An 18968-nucleotide genomic window follows, 5' to 3' on the forward strand; every position below is an offset into this window, starting at 1 on the left:
GGGGTGTGAATCCTTTCTGAAAGCACTGTACACACACACACACACACTGCTGCTTCTGTGCTTTATTCTTTTACTCTTGTTGTCTATCCTGATGCCTAGTCAGTTTACCCTGCCTTTATGTAAATATCTACCTCAAATATCTTGAACTCCGGCCTATTGATCTTGTACTCCCTGTATATAGCTTCATTCTGGTGTATTTTATTCCTCGTGTTACTATTTAACTCTGCATCGCTGGGAAAGGCTTGTAAGCAGGCATTTCACAGTAAAGTCTACCCCTGTTGTAGTCGGTGCATGTGACAAATAAAATGTTCAGTGTTTCTTTTGAAGACATTTTTTAAAGGAATAGTTTCACAAAATTAAAAAACGAGAGTTCAGTTCAAGTAAGATGAATCACTAATCACATGAAATAATCATCTTCAGAAATGAGCTTTATAATGATGGTGAGAACTTGGAGAAATGTTGAGTTTATGTGGGTTAAAATCTTCCTATAAGTCACAGAGGGTACACAGAGGGTACACAGAGGGACATGACAAATGCTGAATTGTCAATTTAGCAAGTCTTTATTCATATTAAAAGTCATATTTATTGAATTTTCATTCCAGTTTATTTTAAAATGGCACGTAATTTATAACAGGCTTTCACAAATCAACATTGGTGCACAATTTCTACTTAAAATATATAAAGGGATGCAAATGGTAGCCAGGTAGCCTAGTGGTTAGAGACTTGGGCCAGTAACCAAAAGGTTGCTAGTTTGAATCCCTCAGCCAACAAGGTGAAAAAAACTCAGGAGGAGTTTGGATATGCAAAAAACACATTTCCAATTCACACATGCGTATAATACACACATGTACATGTATGGAATTGGAAAAATATAAGCACCCACAGTTATTAGGTACTCATTTGGTGGAATGACCCACTTATGCAGTTATGAGTAAACAGTCAGCCACAACATTTCAAAATGCCTGTATGGGAATTTAAGTTTTAAAACGACTGAAAAAGCTACAGTATACATTTAAAACCTACAGAATCAATACTTAAAAATCAGAATTCTTAAATTATAGAATAATTCATGAAATGTGTATGTGGATTATTCTCAGTTTAAGCAGTTCACATTAGAATCCCTTTTTAAAAATTCCCTTCAGGTGGTACTGCAGACAAATCTCAGTTTACGATCTGGACTGGGAACTTTATGCAGAACAAGTCTTTGCCAGTGTCATCTCTCAGCTCCCATTCAACAACCAGCTTGATCTAGAAATTAAGACAAATTGAGATTTTGTTCAGTATTGGAGACAATGGATCAGTAATGCACAAAAAAGCTTCCCATTTAATCAACATCTTTGAGGCTACCTTTTTATACTTTAAGGTCACATTGAGGAAATGAAAAGAGGAACTTCTTGTTTTCAGCATTCTCAAGAGCATTAAAATGGTGTGTTCAATTATTTCAGGCATACTTACAGAGGGGTACTCAGACTTCACAGGAAGCTGAGTAACATAGTGATAGCTCTGTGCCTTTTGAATGGGGCACTCGATCCCAGACTTGCAGCCATCTTCAATGGGGATGGGGAATGGGATGGGAACGCCAGCAATCACACCGTGGACAATTGCTTTACTCGTCTGGCTCTCAACCGCTAAACAAAACAGGCACAGGAGGGATTAACAAAAATGGCACATTTACTTTGAATGAACAAACATCTGTTGATGATATACTTACCACTGTCGAATGTCACATTGACAGCATAGGCCTGTCCTTTATGGAGCTCACATGGTTGTTTAGGACATGGTTGGATGTCAACAATCACCACTTTACCAACATCAGAGCCTGGAGAGAACATAAAACAGATTCCATTGTCACTCATTCTAGTAATGAAACCAAGCCAAAGATTCACACCTTGTAAAATTTTTAATTTTGGTACACTACCCTTGTAACTAATAGGTTATACATCATCACCTGACAAGATTATCAAACCAGTCAGTAAATTAAATAAGTTTTCATCAAAGTGCCAAAACCTCGAATCAAAACTTACCACAATCTGCAAATTTCACAGGTTCTGCGCAGGTGAGAGCAATAAGGGAGAACAGAACAATCATGGAAGCAGCATGAAAATCCATAACTGCAATCTGGCCCTGAAAGATGTTAGAGAAAGATTCTTAGAGCTGCAGTTCATTCAATCATATGATTCGTGTGACTAGTACTAGATGTCTACTTAACTAGCTAACTCCTCCCAGGAAAAACAGCCCGGATTAGTACATTGTGTAGTCCAGAGGGATATACTACAAAGCAGGATTAATGAGTTAACCAATTTACTTTGATAAACAACCAGAAATAACTATTCATTTTCTGGTCTATTAAGAAAGCAACGTTTAGATATGCGTTTTTGGTTGTTGAGTCAATTAGAGCGTGCCCATTATTATGCTAATCTTCCTAAAAAAATAAAGTTATTTCAGAATATTTGGCAAAATTAGTTGTTTAAATCATTGATCTTGCTTTTTAGTGTTATTGTGACGTCTACAGTAACAAATAAACATTCACTAGCTAACTACCTTTTCATCTTCGTTTGGTGAATATACACCGATATAATATTTAGTGAAAAATATATATTAGGCGAACAAAACTTTTAGATACAGACCTCTCTTCTATGCTTCAGGTGCAGGCTCACAGACACTCCTTACTTCCTTGTCACGAGAAAATGACGTGTATTTACGGTGGTGGAATATTCAATGTTCGCTGACTGGCATGGAAAGTAACGACTCAGATGTTTTATATATTGCAAGAGTAGGCGATTCTTATGACGTTATAAGACAGACGTTTTCCTAACCAATCGTTTTGCGTCTCTTGATCTGACACCGCAGTTTCCATTGGGGGCGGCTTTCGTAGAATGTTATGGAAGATGTTTTTCGTACTACGGCGAGGAGCAATGTTGAGTGCAACAAAGACAATGTCATGGACCCTTGCTAGGTATACAATGGGTATTGGAATATAAAGGAATTGCTTAAGAAGGCATATAAACAACTTAATTATATCGACAAGACCACTGTCTTCATATTGCAAAGAAGAACAGCTTAGCTAGCTAACGTTAACTATTAGCTTTACATTGGCTATCACTGTGGGGTCAAGCTTAGCTTACGTCAGCTAGTTGAATAGAATTTTGATTGCTGTTGAATTTTTTTTTTGTCATATCTAATCAGACAAATTTGTTGGACTTAGTAAATACTCTATGTATATTGCTTTAACGTTAATTACAATTGGTTATATTCAGCTGCCATGAATCGCTGAGCCTTTACATGACCCATTCCTTACACCCAAGGAGTAGTAGCCAGTAACGTTACCTGTCAGTGTAAAGTTAGGCCTTATGAATCAATATTGTAGACATAGAGTTGCATTACTTTTTTTCTTTCAGGGCCTCATTTCCCCTTCTCACCAATGTGGGCCAACCAATATTGCTGAGATGTCCCCAAAGTTCTCAACCTCTCTACACAAGTCTCTCACGCTTGAGCAGCAAATCAGCCCAGGAGAAAACAGCAGAGTCCAGTCCAGTTGAAGAGAAAGTATACCTCAGTGCATCATGTGTTAAGGTTAGGGTAATTATTCACACAAAGTATATATTGTACTCTATAAACAGTATAATGTAACTTCTTATTTAAATCCATCCCCATATGTGTGGACTATTAAGCTCTAGTGTCTTTCTCTGAGCACTCACTTCTTCTTTCATCAACAGTGGTGGATGATCAAGGGATACTTGGATACTCCACATGTCAAGTATTGACCTAATTACCCTTTTCTCTGTCTGTCTTTAGAGGCTAAGCGAGATCATGGATAAGGGACAGTACCTGAGAATACAGGTGGAAGGGGGAGGCTGCTCTGGGTTCCAGTACAAGTTTGTCATTGACAGTACCAGGAACGAGGAGGACAGGTAATTGTCATTGATCTGTCGCTCTGTTGTCATTCAAGAGTCCACTTGTTATTGATGAACTGAATGAATGGTGTGCAGCGGTAAGACAATTATTTGTAGTAACACAATCATTGTTATCTGACCATATCTGTTTATCTCTTTGTCCTCGATCCCTTCCAACACCCTTTTTTATCCATTCTAAACTCTTTCTCCCCCTCTCTCTCTCTCTCTCAGGGTGTTTGAGCAAGGAGGGGTAGGGGTCATTGTGGACCAAGACAGCCTGGAGTTTGTGAAAGGCTCTACACTGGACTATACTCAGGAGCTGATTCGCTCCTCCTTCCAGATGCTGAAAAACCCTCAGGCAGACCACGGCTGCTCATGCGGAACCTCCTTCTCAGTCAAGTTATGAGACTCTGGGTCTGAGACTTGCAGCTTTAAACCCCTCCATCCCTCACTAAGTCATAATGTAGGCATTTTATTTGAAATTATATATTCAGATACCAGGTGTTCACAGGTGAATAAGTTATTCCACAATTCACAGATGATCCTCATAACAACTCTGCAACTGACAACATTTAAAGAATGCTGTAGCCTATTTTTTGGGAAAGTATGCTTGGTTACAAATTTAACAAAGTGGATGAGAATCAGATGTGCTGGATGTATTAACAAATTGATGGATTGGTTTTCAGTGTTCTGTTTCACTACGATATTAAAAAAAATGTTATATTGGTTATATATTTATACTGAATGAAGATTATGCTTTGGAGTAGTTTGAATGTAAAAGACTGCATCCCATAAAGAATGTAGGTCATGTCTCTGAATAAAACTGTCAAAATGACAGCAAATGTATTTGTCTTGGAATCAAATTAATACAGTTAAATTTAGGTCATGATGTATTTACCAAGTAAATTGGGAGCTTTCTGATTACATCATAATGATGAAAGAGCAGCTACTGTGGGAAGTGTGGCCAGTCACAGATAGGTACCAACTATCATAAGGCATTACCATTTCAAAATTGTTTTGGAACATCAAAATGTTAGTGAATGATTAGTGAATTTCTCATTCTTAATAGGTGTGTCCAATGTAGATGGGCTATCATGTCAACATAGTTTGATTATCAAGCTCATCAAACCCTCAAATTCACATAGCTTAGATCGCTGGGTGTATGCAAATAGGATTGATATAGGTTGTTGATTGAGTTAGTACCCCATGCCTGATAAAGAACTTATGTTGTCAATCTTTTAGTTTTTTATTAAAATTTGATTTAAGAAAGATTTCACAAAAAATATACAAAACAATATCTTTACAAATTATATTTACATTGATGTAATGTAAATCAAAATATGCAGTAAACACATTTCATTAATTTAACAGAATTATCATAAAACGAGGGAAAACATTTAGCATCTTTCATATTTTCTATTTACTCAGTTACATTCCAGTTGAGCAATATCATATCTGGTTACGAGAAACATAAACCTATATCCTTGTAAAAATAGCCACTCCCTTTTAAACGTATATCAATATGTATGCTCTTAATAATGTTACGCCATAGCAGCACACTGAAAAGTGATCAAAAGGAGAAATGCAACAGTGCATTGAAACATTTTCAGCTTTTTTCCTTTGTTTTTTTGAGGAATTTGGTTGGACAGGGAATCGGGGATTGTCTTTTGATAAGCCATGCATTCCCATTACACACATACACAAAACCTCAAACAACTATACACACACATTGTATGTTATGGAGGGTTACTGCACAAGCTAAAAGATCACTACATTTGAATCAATATGGTCACACACTGCTGGGGGTTTGAGGTTCAACCAGTGGACAACACGGTCAAATACACAAACCATCAGGGTAACACAGTGACCAGGTCGGGTGTACAGTGCATAGTATGCTTTGGCATGCTGACATCCAGAACATAACTGCGGATGTTACATTCATGAGGAAGGCCACAGGAGTTTAAATAATTTTTAAAAATAATTAAGAAAACAAGAACTTGTATTAGTCAAAAGAAAAAACAATGAAATTATATAAAACAAACATCAAACCACTCCAAACCTCATCAGTCACTCAGAAGGAGATTAAGGCTAAATTAGTTTGCTACAAGTTTTAAAAATGGCATTTTCATCAGTCACACTAACTCCTGCCAACTGGCAAAACTGCTATTTAGAACATTGACACAAATACTCATACTAAAAATAAATAATCATCACCATCAAAATCATGTGCAGGTGATATGAAAGGAAGTTTTACAACTGTGATGTGATGTTTTGGAGGGATATTTTGCAACGGTAGTGGTATGAAGTCTTCCACCTCGTGGAATAACAATCAGGGCTTATGCTGTAGTGTAGATGAGGTTCACACTGATGCCCCGAGTGTTGAGACAATGAGTCCTGTTTACTAGATGTGTAGTTATCCCACAGCGGAGTAGAACGGTTTATTCTCTCTGAATAGGCATGCTGGGAAAAGCCCATGCAGACCCCTGGACTGGACGCAGTGGTGGATGGATGATGTGTCACTCCAGGTGTGCCTCTCAGTGAGGGGCATGGATGCACCTCCAGACAAATAGGCTGCAGAGGACACAGAAAAGGGAGAGGAAAGACATGTATTAACAGTCAGCGGTGTAACACTAAGGCATTTCGTACAATATTCAAATGTTTATTTAATTGTCAATTGCTACAATGAACTTAAAACACCACTAATGACAATGTTGTAAAATGGAGACATAGTTTCAGAGGAATACTGTACTGATAGAAAGTGGAGTTCTACCTTCTATCGTCCCCACCAGCACTAATGACGAAGCGATCCCCACTTGTGAAGCGAATATTAGTCAAGTGGGCTGAGTGGCCCAGAAAGCGTTTGTGTTTGGCCTGCAGAGAACAATACGTGTGTTATTAAAATGGCTTCCTCAAAATAACTGTAGCTGAGCATAATTTAGACAGATAATAGATGCATAGGTTAGGTGGAACTGTAGTTACAGTATATCATGATGGTCAATAACACACACACCAACATTACAGAGACACATGAATGGTACACATGAAACCACAAACATAAGCCTGAATCACATTAGTGAAAGTTCACCAATAAAATAAATATCTCCATTCATGTCAATGTTGAATGCTACCATAAGTCAAAGTGAATATGTAGGCTACTGTACAATATGATACAATTCGTGAGTCATATTTAACATGTTATAATCAATCCAACAAGTATTAGCAGTTATAAACAATTAACAGTATTTCATTTTTGTAAGTGACATATATAAATAGAGCTCACTATTCTATGGCAGCAATGTATGAATTTATAGTTTTCTTGGATTAATGAGGCACAAATATCAAACAGAATTCAATATTCACACAGAGACACAGATCAGCATCATAGAACACAGATTATACTTACAAACTTTTCTGGACATGGAAAGTCAAACAGCTTTACCATTCCAAAGTCATCGCCTGTGACGATGTTCAGGCCAGAGTGGGAAACACAGGCACAGGTGACGTCTGCTTTGTCAGTGTTACGGGACCAGATCCCCACAACCTCATCCCCCAGGACACTTGCCAGACAGTGAGACATCACATGTTAGTTAGACAGGAAGTAACTCCAATGATCATGTGGTACTTTGACTTTGTGTAACCTAGGGGTTCCCCAATTTTTGTTGAGTTCAGGCAACATTTTTGTATGATATTCTGTGTAGAAAAGAACATTATAATTAATTATGTTATTTCCCCCCCCCCAGTCTGATTTAGTGCCTGGTCAGCTCCACTCTGTTCTAATGAGTCCTATGCGGCTTGTGGGCATTGTAGAGGGACACGTGTGTTTCTGAGAGTTGTATCTTTCCGTGATGGTGTAATAATATTTTGTAGCTTAAACCGTTCAAAAGATAGAGCCACATTTGTGGGAAGAAAAGATTAACTGCTTTGTTTACTGACGTAACCCTGGTTCTAAGAACCAAGTGCGGTTTTTAAAATGTAATTTCAGAGTTTCTCTTGTGACCCCATTTTCAAATCAGGCGACCCCACTTGGGGTCGTGGCCCCCAGTTTGGGAAACACTAGGGTAACCCCTGTGTCCCCAGTACTGATTTCATATGGCCCTGTCAGTAGTGAGATTACTATGGAGACCCCAACATAAAACACACGCTCACCTTGTCCATGTGGCCCAGGTTATCCTGTCTATGACTGACTGCTCTGTGACATGCTTTCCAGATGGCACTTCGTACACCAGCCGCTTGTAAGCACCAGTCGATATCTGTTGGAGTAATAGTAAATAATAGTCAAATAATACATTCAAACATGATCATTGTGAGTCTTGATTTCATATTGGAGAGTTAATATGCATTTACACAAACAATCATAGATACACAGATCTCGTGCCTATACCTGAACATAGCAGCTGTCTGCAGAGAAGTCCATCTGCATGACAAAGCTGGGGATGTCCCTGCAGCAGTTAATACGGTTGAGTTGTGGTCCAAGCGTCAGGTCGTAGAAGTCAACCGCACTCTCACTGGAGCCCACTGCCAAGTAGCGTGAATCTGGACTGAACCTGAGGAAGAAACAGGTTCAGTTCAAAATGTGCCCTCTGAGACTTATTACAACAAAGAGAAGAACACTCATGAAGGATGAGTTTCCTCCATAAAAGGCTCTGGGTGATTTTGAGAGGGATTCCCCCACCTGATATCTTGGATGGGAGAGCGGCGGTCCCTCTTCTTGCCCCAGATCTTGAGTGAGGTGACCAGCAGGATAATGAACTCTCCATTCTTCATGCCAATGGCCACCATGTCCCCTTCGGGGCTGTAGGCCACCGTACGAGCTGGGTGTCCCAGGTTCACCTTGTTTAGCATCTTCTGTTACCCCAAAATAGATTCAACATAGAGAAAGTCAACACACAAGGTTCTTCTAGTGTCTCACATACAACACATTAGCAGAATCAAGTACAATACATCCGTAAGAAAGATTCCATCAAATTAAGTTAGCTCTTTATGCACTGAGACTAGCTGGCTGGCTAACAAGTCATAGTAAAGGGGCTCCTGACCTTCTCTGGGATGTCCCACAGCCTCACAGTGCCATCCTCTGCAGCAGAAAGGAACACGTCCCGTGTGGGATGGGTGCCAACGCCCCAGATCGGACCATCCATGTGGCCGTTCACCAGGATGTTGCACGCTGCATTCTTTTCCCCCACCTCAATGATCTCAGCATTCCGGGTTCCTACCAGAATTTTACCCTAGAACAGCAACAAGGGAAATGTGGATGAGGAATACAAATATAGACTTGCATGGCTCATTAGCCTATTCTTTATACCCCCTGGATTGTGGAATGTCCCACCTTTACTCTGCATACGGAGCGCACACAGTCTATGATCTGTCCCGTCTCCAGGCGAAAGGCTCTGCAGCGCTTCAGCTCCTGGTCCCACAGCTTCAGAGCACCTCCTTCCTTTGACCTGTAGGGAGCACCAAACACAACACTGTTGCTGTATACTGAAATCTGAGTTTCCATTCAAGTTTCATACTCTCAGTCCTCTATATGTTTATGTACAAAACTTTGATTAATTAATCCAAGTCAGTTCATTGATTTCACACGACTAACAGCAGTGGTAGCTGGTACAGTGAGGAGAGGAGCAATACTTACGGTCTTTCCTTGCCTCCCGTAACGATGAGGCCATCTCTTAGTGTGGTGTACATGGTGAATACAGGCCCTGTGTGGGCTTTAGCCACTACTCTCACTAGAATGTGTTCCTTCCACACACACACATCCCCACTAATGGTACCTGTAAATGTCAAGTTATTCTGAAACAAAAAAAAAAAAAACCTGCACTAATCTTGTGACCTAAAAGAGCAGAGGAGCATTACACAGACAATCAATCAGTATAAGAATCAATTAAATTGCATTGTTAACCCTATTCAATAGGTTTTATACATATAATTACAACATGTATCATATCTGTACACTGTTGTCATAACATTGAAATGAAAGGTAGATTATATATTTTTATTTTTTTAATTTTTTAAATTATTATTATTTTTTTAAATAATAAAAAAAAGTTTTCAACATTAATTCAAGTTAACATTCATAAGATTATACATAAAATAAAGTATAAGTAGATCTTAACAATAAGTACAATGCCAAATACATTCTAAGTATACATGTTCCATAGGGAAACTGCAAATGTAGTAACTGTACTGTCCGATTGGGTATCATATGTCAGTAACATAGAGAGTGGGGAATGGACTTACAGCTCCAAATGCTACAGAGAGCATGGTCTGCATGCGGGCGTCCTCTATGGAACTCATCACACCCTTCTTGCACAGCAGAGCCCGGCCCGCGAGCGTCCAGAACCTCACATGTTTTATCCCAACAGAAACAAACTGGGTGTCCGAGTCCGGACGGAACTCTGCCACAAAGATCCGTTGAGTGTGACCTGACCGGCTGGCCACTTTGGCACCTTGAAAATAATGGTGCATTGATATAAGCTCTGTAGGGGACCTATCTCCCTGTATTCATTGCAGCTGGGCACTAACAGGTGCACCGTGATAAGGTGAAAAACCTGTAATGAGTTGGTGTGAGTTATTTACCTTCTTGCCACTTCCAGATGGTAATGGTATGTTCTGGGTCCAGACCCACAGAGAGCAGCAGCTTCCCAGTGGCACTGAAGCTGACCGAGCAGACACCCCGGGAGTGGAAACAGCGCAGCACAGACAGCGTCTGCTTGTTCATGGCATCCCACACATGGATGGAGGGCGACGTGGCTGAGAGAGGGAACAACAGCAGTGCAGATTCAAGCTTCATGTATGCTGGATGAAAAGAGGCCAGAAACATTAGGCCCCAACTAAATCCACAAATGATGAAATTCAATGACTGTGACTTCTTTTAAATATGAGGTTTTTACATTTGTCGAACCTTATGACATAAGTTATAATGGATATTGAATATCAATGGTACATTCATATAAAAAAAACTTGTCTTGAATTGAGTACCAATGTAAGTGGGGGTCAAACAAGAGCTACAGGGCTACAAGCAACTGAAGCAATCAAGCAAGTTTGTGTGAGATGCACACCTGCCCTTCCCATCTAACCCACTAGGTCGCAGTCTATCAATATAACACACTGTGGATGTAGTAGAAGGTTAACTGGAAAGCTGTCAATCAATATTATCTATGAAGAAGAGAAAGCTATTCTCAATCTACCATAAGAAAACATCATCAAGGATCTTTTCAAAATTAGATTTTTTTTTCCACTAGTGCACCAAAACACTCTCAGTCAGAACTGCTGTCCTCTGCTGTCTGGGACAAACCAAAACTATTGAAATGGCGAAGTTCTTACCTGACATATCACCAGTATCACCTGTATGGAACAAATGTAAAGATTCATTAAATAATAGGAAGATCAATGGCACTAGTAAAACTATAAAACACTATTTTACTCAGTCCAAGTGTTAATAAGAATATTGACAGAAAACTGTATTGTAGTAGTTTTCCTCATAAAGAGCTAACATGTGCATGGGAATTGTACAAGGACCTCCCACATGCAGCTTTTGATTCACTCTTTAGAGACTGTTTACATAGCTTGTGTTTTTGGTAGGTTTCTGTGGATTGCAAGGCACACAGCAAACATGCATGATAATTTCTCTTTTATTCAACTGTGTGGAGTTTGCAACTATGCAGGTAAGTTTCATCAGAGCACAGATAAGGGGGGGGGGTACAGTAATCCCCAGTAGAACACACAGTTACAGCACATAGGGAAGAAAACATGAGGTCAACCTCTCACAAACATACCTACTTGGCCAGTTGCCACCACGTTGGGGAATTTGGGGTGTTGATTGATAGTCAGGCACAGAATGTCATCACTATGTTCTATATAGAAGCTTTGGCAGGCTGCAAGGAAACACATACACACAGGCACGCGCACGCAACCACGTGCACACGCCATTCACACACACACAAATATGTGAATTGACATCCCTCGTAAGAACAGTAAAGGACAAATAACATGTTTAGGATTTCAAAGAATAGCATTAATGCTCATTCAACAATACTGTGAAACCCTCTTCAGATGAACACAACTCGGCTCATCCCTTCTCTACTCCAACCCCTCCCACCTGTGGTTAAGTTGAGGACGATACCGACAGAAGCTGTGTGGTAGATGATATCCGTCCCCTCATTCAGGTAGTGGACGTTGTTGCGGCAGTCATTGCCCCGGTAACCAAAAACCAGATCCAGCACCAGGTCCTGCAGAAGAGTTATGAAAGGGTCAGGATCAAAATCATCTCTATGACAACTGAGGGAGATGAGACCAATTTCTTTTTGAAGGTACAGCAGCGCATCAGGAGCATGTGCTTCCTCAAGATGTGATTATGGTTCAATTATGGTCCCTGAAGAGGATGTCTGGAGTGGACAAAGCAGAACACAGTTCTTGACTCTAAATTATTGCATTACCAAAACAATGACCAACCCATTTGCTGCATGACAAATACTAATGCAAAAATCAAATTTGATGAGATATGTGGGTTAATGTAGGTTGCATCAATAGCTAACATCCATAAAATATGATTTGAATGGGTGTGTTTGTCCTAAGGTAACACCAGTCTCACCTCAATGGGCCGCTTCTTCTTGCCCACATTGTTGGTCTGCAGCTTCTCAGGCTGTGGCAGCGCCCTGCTAACAGGAGGTCTGAAACAGACAGCTAGAATAATAGGAGCTACTGTGTATGACCCCATCGACCCCTCAATCTTTCTCAAGTCAAAGATCCAAAATACAAGTCAAGACCTTAATGAATCATATATTTGGAGAAGACGTTTCTTGAGCTATAAGTGCTCAATAAGTGAAATGTGGGTCTGAAATATTCAATCAGAAGAAGTTCATATGGAACATAGGGGATGTGTCTTACCTTGACCCTCTTCCATGGCAGCAATAACAAAGACAAATGGAACATGAGAACAGGGGTTCTGACAGCACAACGTTCACAGCTGCCCCACCGACACAGAAGCATAACACAACACTGACAAGGCAGCCACTGAGGACATAAAATACACCCCATTCAGCGCCACGGAGTATCTATAACAACCAGCACCTTTAGCATCTCTATGATAATCACTAACTGGCACCCACAGATGCTGCATGGGTTGTCAAACCATAGTGTGAAGCAGACATACTTATTATTATAAACTCTTCCACACAGTTCACGAAACAGACAAATATTTCCAAAACCCAAGTAAAGACGTTCTGTACGGCTTATTTGGACCATAGTTTCTGTAAAGACCATAGATTAACATGCTTTATCAATTGAGATTTGAGATATTTGATATTGAGATATCTCAGGGTTTATATTGTGCCTAGCAAGAGGTACATTTCCCTAAAGTAATGGGGATGTCTTGTGTAAAGTCTCTTACCTGACTACCCCCTGCCTTCAAGTAGAATGAAAGAGGAGAGCAGGACAGACAGAGACAGAGGGACAGCCATTGAAGAGAGAAGAAGAGAGAGGTGAGGTTATCCTCTAAGGGACAGTATGAATTTACGTAAAGGCAAAAAAAGAAACGTGATTGTTGAGGGAATCTGGATTTACACAAATTGGGTTGGTGGACCCTTTGGTGTCACTTTGACATATTATGAGATTCCAATTGGATTTTCTTTCACTACACCTCGTTTCAGTTTAAACTGATTGTCGTAAATATTTTGTGTCCATCATGTGCCCAATAAAGAAAGCCTCAAATGGAAAATACATGAAAAAGAGATTTGAACCCGTGGGTGTCTCTCCACAGCCCTGTGGACTGTTACCTCTCGTCCACAGATGGCTCCTTCAGCTGCAAGTGGGGTTTGACCCCAGTCATGGGTCGCACGTTGGTGGATAAGGCCTTGATGGTGTAGTTCATCTCATTCTCCCTCGTCACATCACTGTCATAACCTGGCCAATGACAGAAAAGATAAAGATACTAGATCAGAATACATGCTGCATTTTGTACCATCTATGAGAGGCTAAACATAATAAAATATTAGAGGGAGGCTATCGATATCAGTAGAAAGTGACTATATGATGACTTGTGTGTATTTGTGTGCATTTCTCACCCCCATCATCCTCGCTCTCGATGTCCGACTCTTCACTATCACAATGTCTGGCTTCCCTGTGCCCCTCGGCCTCGTGAGTCCAGATCATGAGGCATGTGTCACCCCCACCAACCGTCACCAGGAGACCATCGTCATGCGTCCACCGCACGTTAGTCACATGGGTGCTATGGGCCACATAGCGCTTGAACTTTGCATACTTTCCCTGTGGGCAGAAGTAACATTACGTTAAAATAACATTGTTTTAACATTAGCATTAACATAACAGTGTAAATGTATTACATTCTAGTAACGGCAATGAGAAGACATGAATAGATAATTATAAGTGCCTTACCTTGACAGGATACCTGAATAGCTTGACGTATCCCAGATCATCCCCCGTTGCTAGCACGTTTCTGTTGTTGCTAAGGCAGGCAGTGGTCACCTCGGTAACCTCACTGACCACAGGCCAGATCCCCTCACAGGACGTCCCGAGAACACAGGTCCATGTGCTCCAGTCTATCTTCTCTACCTGAAGGAGCGGACCAGGAGAGAGGAGAGGAAGGGTGGGAGGGTGGTGAGGTGGACAACAGTGGTTCCTATGAGATTTGACACCAGCCTGACAGCATCTATGATACCTAACCCCTATGTCTTAATGACCCCCCCCCCGTGCCTCAAAAGGTGTTTGAACGTCACACAGTATAAAGAGGCCCTAAAAACAAACACTATCCACATTTCCATTGCCAGAATTAGAATGATGCTGCAGAAAAATGGGCTGTGTTAATGCTTGAGTGCCCTTACCACGCTGTCCTGTGACATCTCGGGGGGAAAAGTAGGCCAGCCCCACTATAGCCACGACAACGCCATGGGCCATGGCAGGCAGCAGTGTATGTGATGTGTTGTGCTTACCTCTGTAGCAGGAATGGTCTGCTTCTTTCCCCGTGGAGCTTCGAAAAATAACTGTTCTTTAGCACCAGTGTTCACTTGCAGTAGTTTTCCTGTGAATGAGAGAACACAGTTAAGACTGAATCTGATATTAAATTAACCCTTTTGTGGTTTATAGTAGGGTCGTTCCACAAAATGAGTGCCTTTTGCGTCCCTTTGATATTTTAAGTAGAATTTGTGCACAAATATAAAATTTTAAAAGCCTGTTATATTAACTTAATTGCACTCATCAAGAATTCAATCAATCACATTTTTATATGAATAAAGGCTTGCTACAGTGCCAAAATTCAGCATTTTGACTTGTCCCTCCGCCAACCCTGTGTCACTTCTAGGACGATTTCAACCCACTTTATCCAAAAACGTCTCCAAGTTTTCACCATCATTGTAAAGCCCTCATTATTTTGTTTTCTTAAACTGATTATTCATTTCATGTGATTAGTAATTCATTTACGTCTGTCCCTCATTTTAAGATCAACCCTATTACTTGAACGGAACTCTCATTTTAATATGGTGAAACTATTCATTTAAAAAAAATGTTTCAATAGAAACATTTAACATCTAATAGTCAAATCATAATGTAATAGCAGGTGAGCTGAATCTACTCTTTCTGGCTATTATCTGTCCCCTGGGCACAGACTTCAGTTCAACATCTAGTTTTGATTTACATTTGGTTGAGTTGTCAACTAACTTGAATTCAACATGAGATCAACAAAAAATAAAATGTCACCATGTCATCGGATTAAGGTTAAAAGTTGGGTAAAAAAAATGTATGAAATGTACTTAAGGCTTTTCACAAATCCAATCAGTTTTCCACGTAGTTTCAACGTCATTTTTCCCAAAGGGTGGTGTTTTGTGCTGGAAAACTGAGCGGATCGAGCGTTGCTCTTCAACTCTGTTACCCATAGATAGAAAGGCTAGAAACATTTGAGCAATTACATTTCTTTGGGGACGCTTGCATTCAGTTGCCACTCCCTGTTGCACACAACAAGTTTCCATTCATCCTCTCATGAGGGGATTTATAGCTGTTTTAAGATTAAATCATCAACCCTCCTAAGGTCAACCCCATTACTTTATTTGGCACTTGATAGGCACTTAATATAGCCATTTTTTTATTTAACCTCTTCAGATGGAACAACTTGTTTTTTATGAGGTTGAACATGTGCTCTTTATGTCAGAAAGCTCAAATGAGGTGAAATCAAAAGATTTTACACTTCTCAAAAGGCACTGTATCAACCCAGTAGCATTATCATTCAGTTATCATACTTGGAATAACAAAAATGACTATTCCTTTAGGTTTAAATTTTTTTAAATGGTTTAAAATGGATGTCCACACATTGTGAATGAGCCAACAATAAGAATAGCCTGAAATACAATGGCATTGGTCCAGGTCAACTGTCACCTGCAAAGGTCACTGCCACAATCAGTGTAGTTGTTAGACGAACATGTTTACCTCTCTTGTCCCAGTCCAGATGGGTGATGTAGTTGAGGGACCCCTTGCACACCCCCACCCTCTTGCTGCTCATCACATTATAGATGTCCACAAAGCTGTCAACCGACGCCACCGCCAGGTACTTCCCTGCACCTGTGTAAACACAGCAGCCATGTTTCAAAAGGGTTTCCTTTTCTGTTGTTACAAGTCTGTCAGGCCTTCTGGTCAGCAGCCAAGATAACAACACACATTAAATCAACTCTGACAACAAACAGTACTCCATATTTACAGTATGTATATGGTCATCACAATTCTTTAGAATAATAAAACTACTATCTGCCAGCACATTGAACAGTGTATAAGAGTGCAGACGTCTATATTGTATAGAGAAGCAATTAGAAGCACTATCAGTTATGTGTTGGGAAACTGGATCCTTAGCATTGTAGATTAAGGTTAACTGGCCATGATATAGAGAGTTTAGTTTCTAGCTCTCACTTTATCCTCCCCCACTACTCTCTTCCCACTCAGACAGACTGTGTCTCTCCCTGCCTGGCCTTGTTACATACATCAGTGTATTTGGGTCAAGCCTGCAGCAATACCTCTTCTCACAGCAGGGGGAAAATATGAATACCTGGCCATATCTCATATATTTTTTCTCTTTCTTTTTAAGACAAAGTAATTTTTTACACTTTGTCTTTCTTTCTTCAGGAAAGAATATGGAGGGTATTTGTAGGGCTGGAGGGATGAGTGGAGGGAGGGATGGAGGGAGGACAATGTCTGACCTGGTGAGAAGCGTATGTCTGAGATGATATCCTTGCGGTGGTGGAAGGACACTAGGTCCTCCAGGGTGTCTGCGTTGACGATGAGGAAGCTTCCGTCGTTCAGGCCCACTGCCAGGGCCTTGCCCTCAGGGGAGAAGCAGCAGCAGCGCCCCCCTATGGAGGAGGTCAGTTAGTACCTCAGAGAATGCACCTAATGACTATAAGAATGCACCACAGAAAGGGAAAAAAGGAAGTGAATGAATGTAGCATAGACCTTTCTATTTGAGTGACTCACCTTTCTTGAGCTTGCGTACAGCCAGCATACAGTGGCTGGGGGACAGGTCCCATATGCGCAGGGTTTTGTCATCGCTGACAGTGGCACAGAGAGGGAGATGGGGATGAGTGGCCAGGCCCCATACCTCACCCTCCATGTGACCCTGTGGACCCATCAAACAGACAATACCATTCACTCAGTGCAACTCAATTCAATCTAATCAAGGTGCGACAGAGAGTGGTTAGGAACCACATTTTATATCCTCTAACATAAAATATTTGATACATGTAGCACCCATGTAAAATAAATACATGGACTAGATGTCTAGCACAGTGTAGCATTTTGCGAACATGCATCCACATATTTGTTCTGAGAATTCTTAAGTGCACAATGAAAATCAATGGAGGAGCCAGGCAGACAGAAGCCTCAGAGCTCATTCCATATGTTTCTGTTGCTCGGCTTCACCCATAAGAAATTGCTCATTTGCTCTAGAGCATTTCACAAGAAAATCAATAACATTAGCTCTGGGTTTCCTATGGGTCAAATGAGGCCTGGAGAGATAGTAGAAGCACTTGTCTTTGCAAAATTAATTTACAAAATTAAAAGACTGCAGGGCTCATTCATCAGTATTATAAACAGTTTCTGCAACGTTACTCCAGGTACTGTACAGTATAACATAGTTCTACAATGGTTTCCAGTGAAGAGACAGTTCCCCTCACTGCCAGTCTCTCAGTACAACCTTCAACCCAAAATAATGTGCCCCCAGCTGACACCTTCATTACTGGCACCTCATTGGCTCCCACCTAACCAAGCTACAAAAACCAGGCTGCCACATCCCTGCCAGCCTCAGTTAAGCACAGCTGGTGCCTGTCGTGTGTGCTGTTCATTGTGACATTTGTGACAGATTGTTGACTTTATAATGACACTGTATGTAACACTCTGTATCCGCTCACCTGGACCAGCAAGGTGATGGGTCCACTCTTATCCACCTCCAGAATCTCTCCGTTCTTTGTCCCCACCAGTATATAACCATGACCAAGAGATATGGCACGTATGGAAGGGTTGTCCTCCAACAGTAACCCTATAGAGTGAATTATAGGATAAGGACTTTCATTTAACCAGGGGCAGAGGAAGCAATCTTCATTAAAGCTAAATGGATTGAGTGTTTAAATGGATTTCCACTTAATGATTCCTTTGGCGTTGGAGCTATGACCCCAGTATGTAACGTGATTGGCTTCACGGCAGTGACAGGGTGACCTTTTACCTTTGGAGCCTGGAGCGAGGACTGCTCTCTTGATGGCGTACGTCTTGAGGCATCTCTCAAAGGTGTCATCCCACAGCGCCACTATGCCGTCCTTCCCTCCTGTCACAAATCCCTACAGAGTGGGACATAACGAGAGAACAGGAGATAGATTAGAATATCTCTTCTTTAATCACTCACATAGCATCATTGTATAACACTGACATCTGAAAGAATACAATCCTACTCTATTCATTGACAATACTACACCATCAGAATAGTAATGGCAAAAACAAAGAGAGAAACAGCGAGAGGGGAAGAAAGAAAGAGAGACACAGAGACAGAGAGAGAAAGGTGTCATCTCTATTTCACATTTCAAATGGCCAGTGTTTAAA

General features: G+C 40.7%; 3 protein-coding genes across 9 annotated transcripts in view; 1 reads left to right on the forward strand and 2 right to left on the reverse strand.

Annotated features, from left to right (window-relative positions):
* Nucleotides 1-537: 537 nt before the first annotated feature.
* npc2.1 (NPC intracellular cholesterol transporter 2, tandem duplicate 1) lies at nt 538-2740 on the reverse strand. The gene is made up of 5 exons (XM_024437382.2): nt 2628-2740; nt 2025-2124; nt 1712-1819; nt 1456-1628; nt 538-1248 (listed from the first exon to the last, which is right to left on the reverse strand). Exons 2-5 carry the CDS (start codon nt 2107-2109, stop codon nt 1162-1164), a joined length of 453 nt encoding a protein of 150 aa, XP_024293150.1. The 5' UTR covers nt 2110-2124; nt 2628-2740; the 3' UTR covers nt 538-1161.
* Nucleotides 2741-2800: 60 nt separating this feature from the next.
* Nucleotides 2801-4739, forward strand: isca2 (iron-sulfur cluster assembly 2). 2 transcript variants are annotated; one of them, XM_024400617.2, is made up of 4 exons: nt 2801-2956; nt 3399-3579; nt 3796-3911; nt 4125-4739. In XM_024400617.2, exons 1-4 carry the CDS (start codon nt 2877-2879, stop codon nt 4297-4299), a joined length of 552 nt encoding a protein of 183 aa, XP_024256385.1. In that variant the 5' UTR covers nt 2801-2876; the 3' UTR covers nt 4300-4739. The 2 variants fall into 2 exon arrangements, with proteins under 2 accessions (XP_024256385.1, XP_024256386.1); XM_024400618.2 differs by having other exon boundaries at nt 3399-3573.
* A 386-nt stretch (nt 4740-5125) lies between these two features.
* Nucleotides 5126-18968, reverse strand: part of eml5 (EMAP like 5) — a 78404-nt gene continuing 64561 nt past the window's right edge. For 2 of the 6 annotated variants that reach the window (XM_024437376.1, XM_024437374.1), the window contains 26 exons: nt 18598-18709; nt 18287-18414; nt 17355-17496; nt 17081-17233; nt 16320-16451; nt 14834-14922; nt 14280-14456; nt 13949-14150; nt 13661-13787; nt 13276-13290; nt 12774-12782; nt 12478-12556; nt 11986-12115; nt 11663-11761; nt 11211-11231; nt 10464-10637; nt 10125-10333; nt 9520-9677; nt 9217-9331; nt 8927-9115; nt 8566-8738; nt 8275-8437; nt 8040-8143; nt 7297-7450; nt 6664-6764; nt 5126-6464 (listed from right to left, as the gene is read on the reverse strand). In XM_024437376.1, the coding sequence (XP_024293144.1) occupies nt 6428-6464; nt 6664-6764; nt 7297-7450; nt 8040-8143; nt 8275-8437; nt 8566-8738; nt 8927-9115; nt 9217-9331; nt 9520-9677; nt 10125-10333; nt 10464-10637; nt 11211-11231; nt 11663-11761; nt 11986-12115; nt 12478-12556; nt 12774-12782; nt 13276-13290; nt 13661-13787; nt 13949-14150; nt 14280-14456; nt 14834-14922; nt 16320-16451; nt 17081-17233; nt 17355-17496; nt 18287-18414; nt 18598-18709 (3192 nt within the window). In that variant the 3' untranslated portion in view covers nt 5126-6427. Of the gene's footprint in view, nt 6465-6663; nt 6765-7296; nt 7451-8039; nt 8144-8274; nt 8438-8565; nt 8739-8926; nt 9116-9216; nt 9332-9382; nt 9678-10124; nt 10334-10463; nt 10638-11210; nt 11232-11662; nt 11762-11985; nt 12116-12477; nt 12557-12773; nt 12783-13275; nt 13291-13660; nt 13788-13948; nt 14151-14279; nt 14457-14833; nt 14923-16319; nt 16452-17080; nt 17234-17354; nt 17497-18286; nt 18415-18597; nt 18710-18968 lie in introns of those variants that run through there. The other 4 variants (XM_024437378.1, XM_024437377.1, XM_024437375.1 and 1 more) reach the window with 3 other exon arrangements.

This window comes from Oncorhynchus tshawytscha, linkage group LG11 (assembly GCF_018296145.1).
Source record: "Oncorhynchus tshawytscha isolate Ot180627B linkage group LG11, Otsh_v2.0, whole genome shotgun sequence".
Lineage (NCBI taxonomy): Eukaryota > Metazoa > Chordata > Actinopteri > Salmoniformes > Salmonidae > Oncorhynchus > Oncorhynchus tshawytscha.

Excerpts from the sequence above, each read along its gene's own strand:
- npc2.1 (XM_024437382.2), bottom strand. The coding sequence starts at position 2,109 with ATGGATTTTCATGCTGCTTCCATGATTGTTCTGTTCTCCCTTATTGCT. Across the intron at positions 1,820-2,024 it reads TGTGAAATTTGCAGATTGTG|GCTCTGATGTTGGTAAAGTG; the intron begins GTAAGTTTTGAT and ends TGTTCTCTCCAG. Across the intron at positions 1,629-1,711 it reads CAATGTGACATTCGACAGTG|CGGTTGAGAGCCAGACGAGT; the intron begins GTAAGTATATCA and ends TGTTTTGTTTAG.
- isca2 (XM_024400617.2), top strand. The coding sequence starts at position 2,877 with ATGTTATGGAAGATGTTTTTCGTACTACGGCGAGGAGCAATGTTGAGT. Across the intron at positions 2,957-3,398 it reads ATGTCATGGACCCTTGCTAG|GGCCTCATTTCCCCTTCTCA; the intron begins GTATACAATGGG and ends TTTTTCTTTCAG. Across the intron at positions 3,912-4,124 it reads ACCAGGAACGAGGAGGACAG|GGTGTTTGAGCAAGGAGGGG; the intron begins GTAATTGTCATT and ends TCTCTCTCTCAG.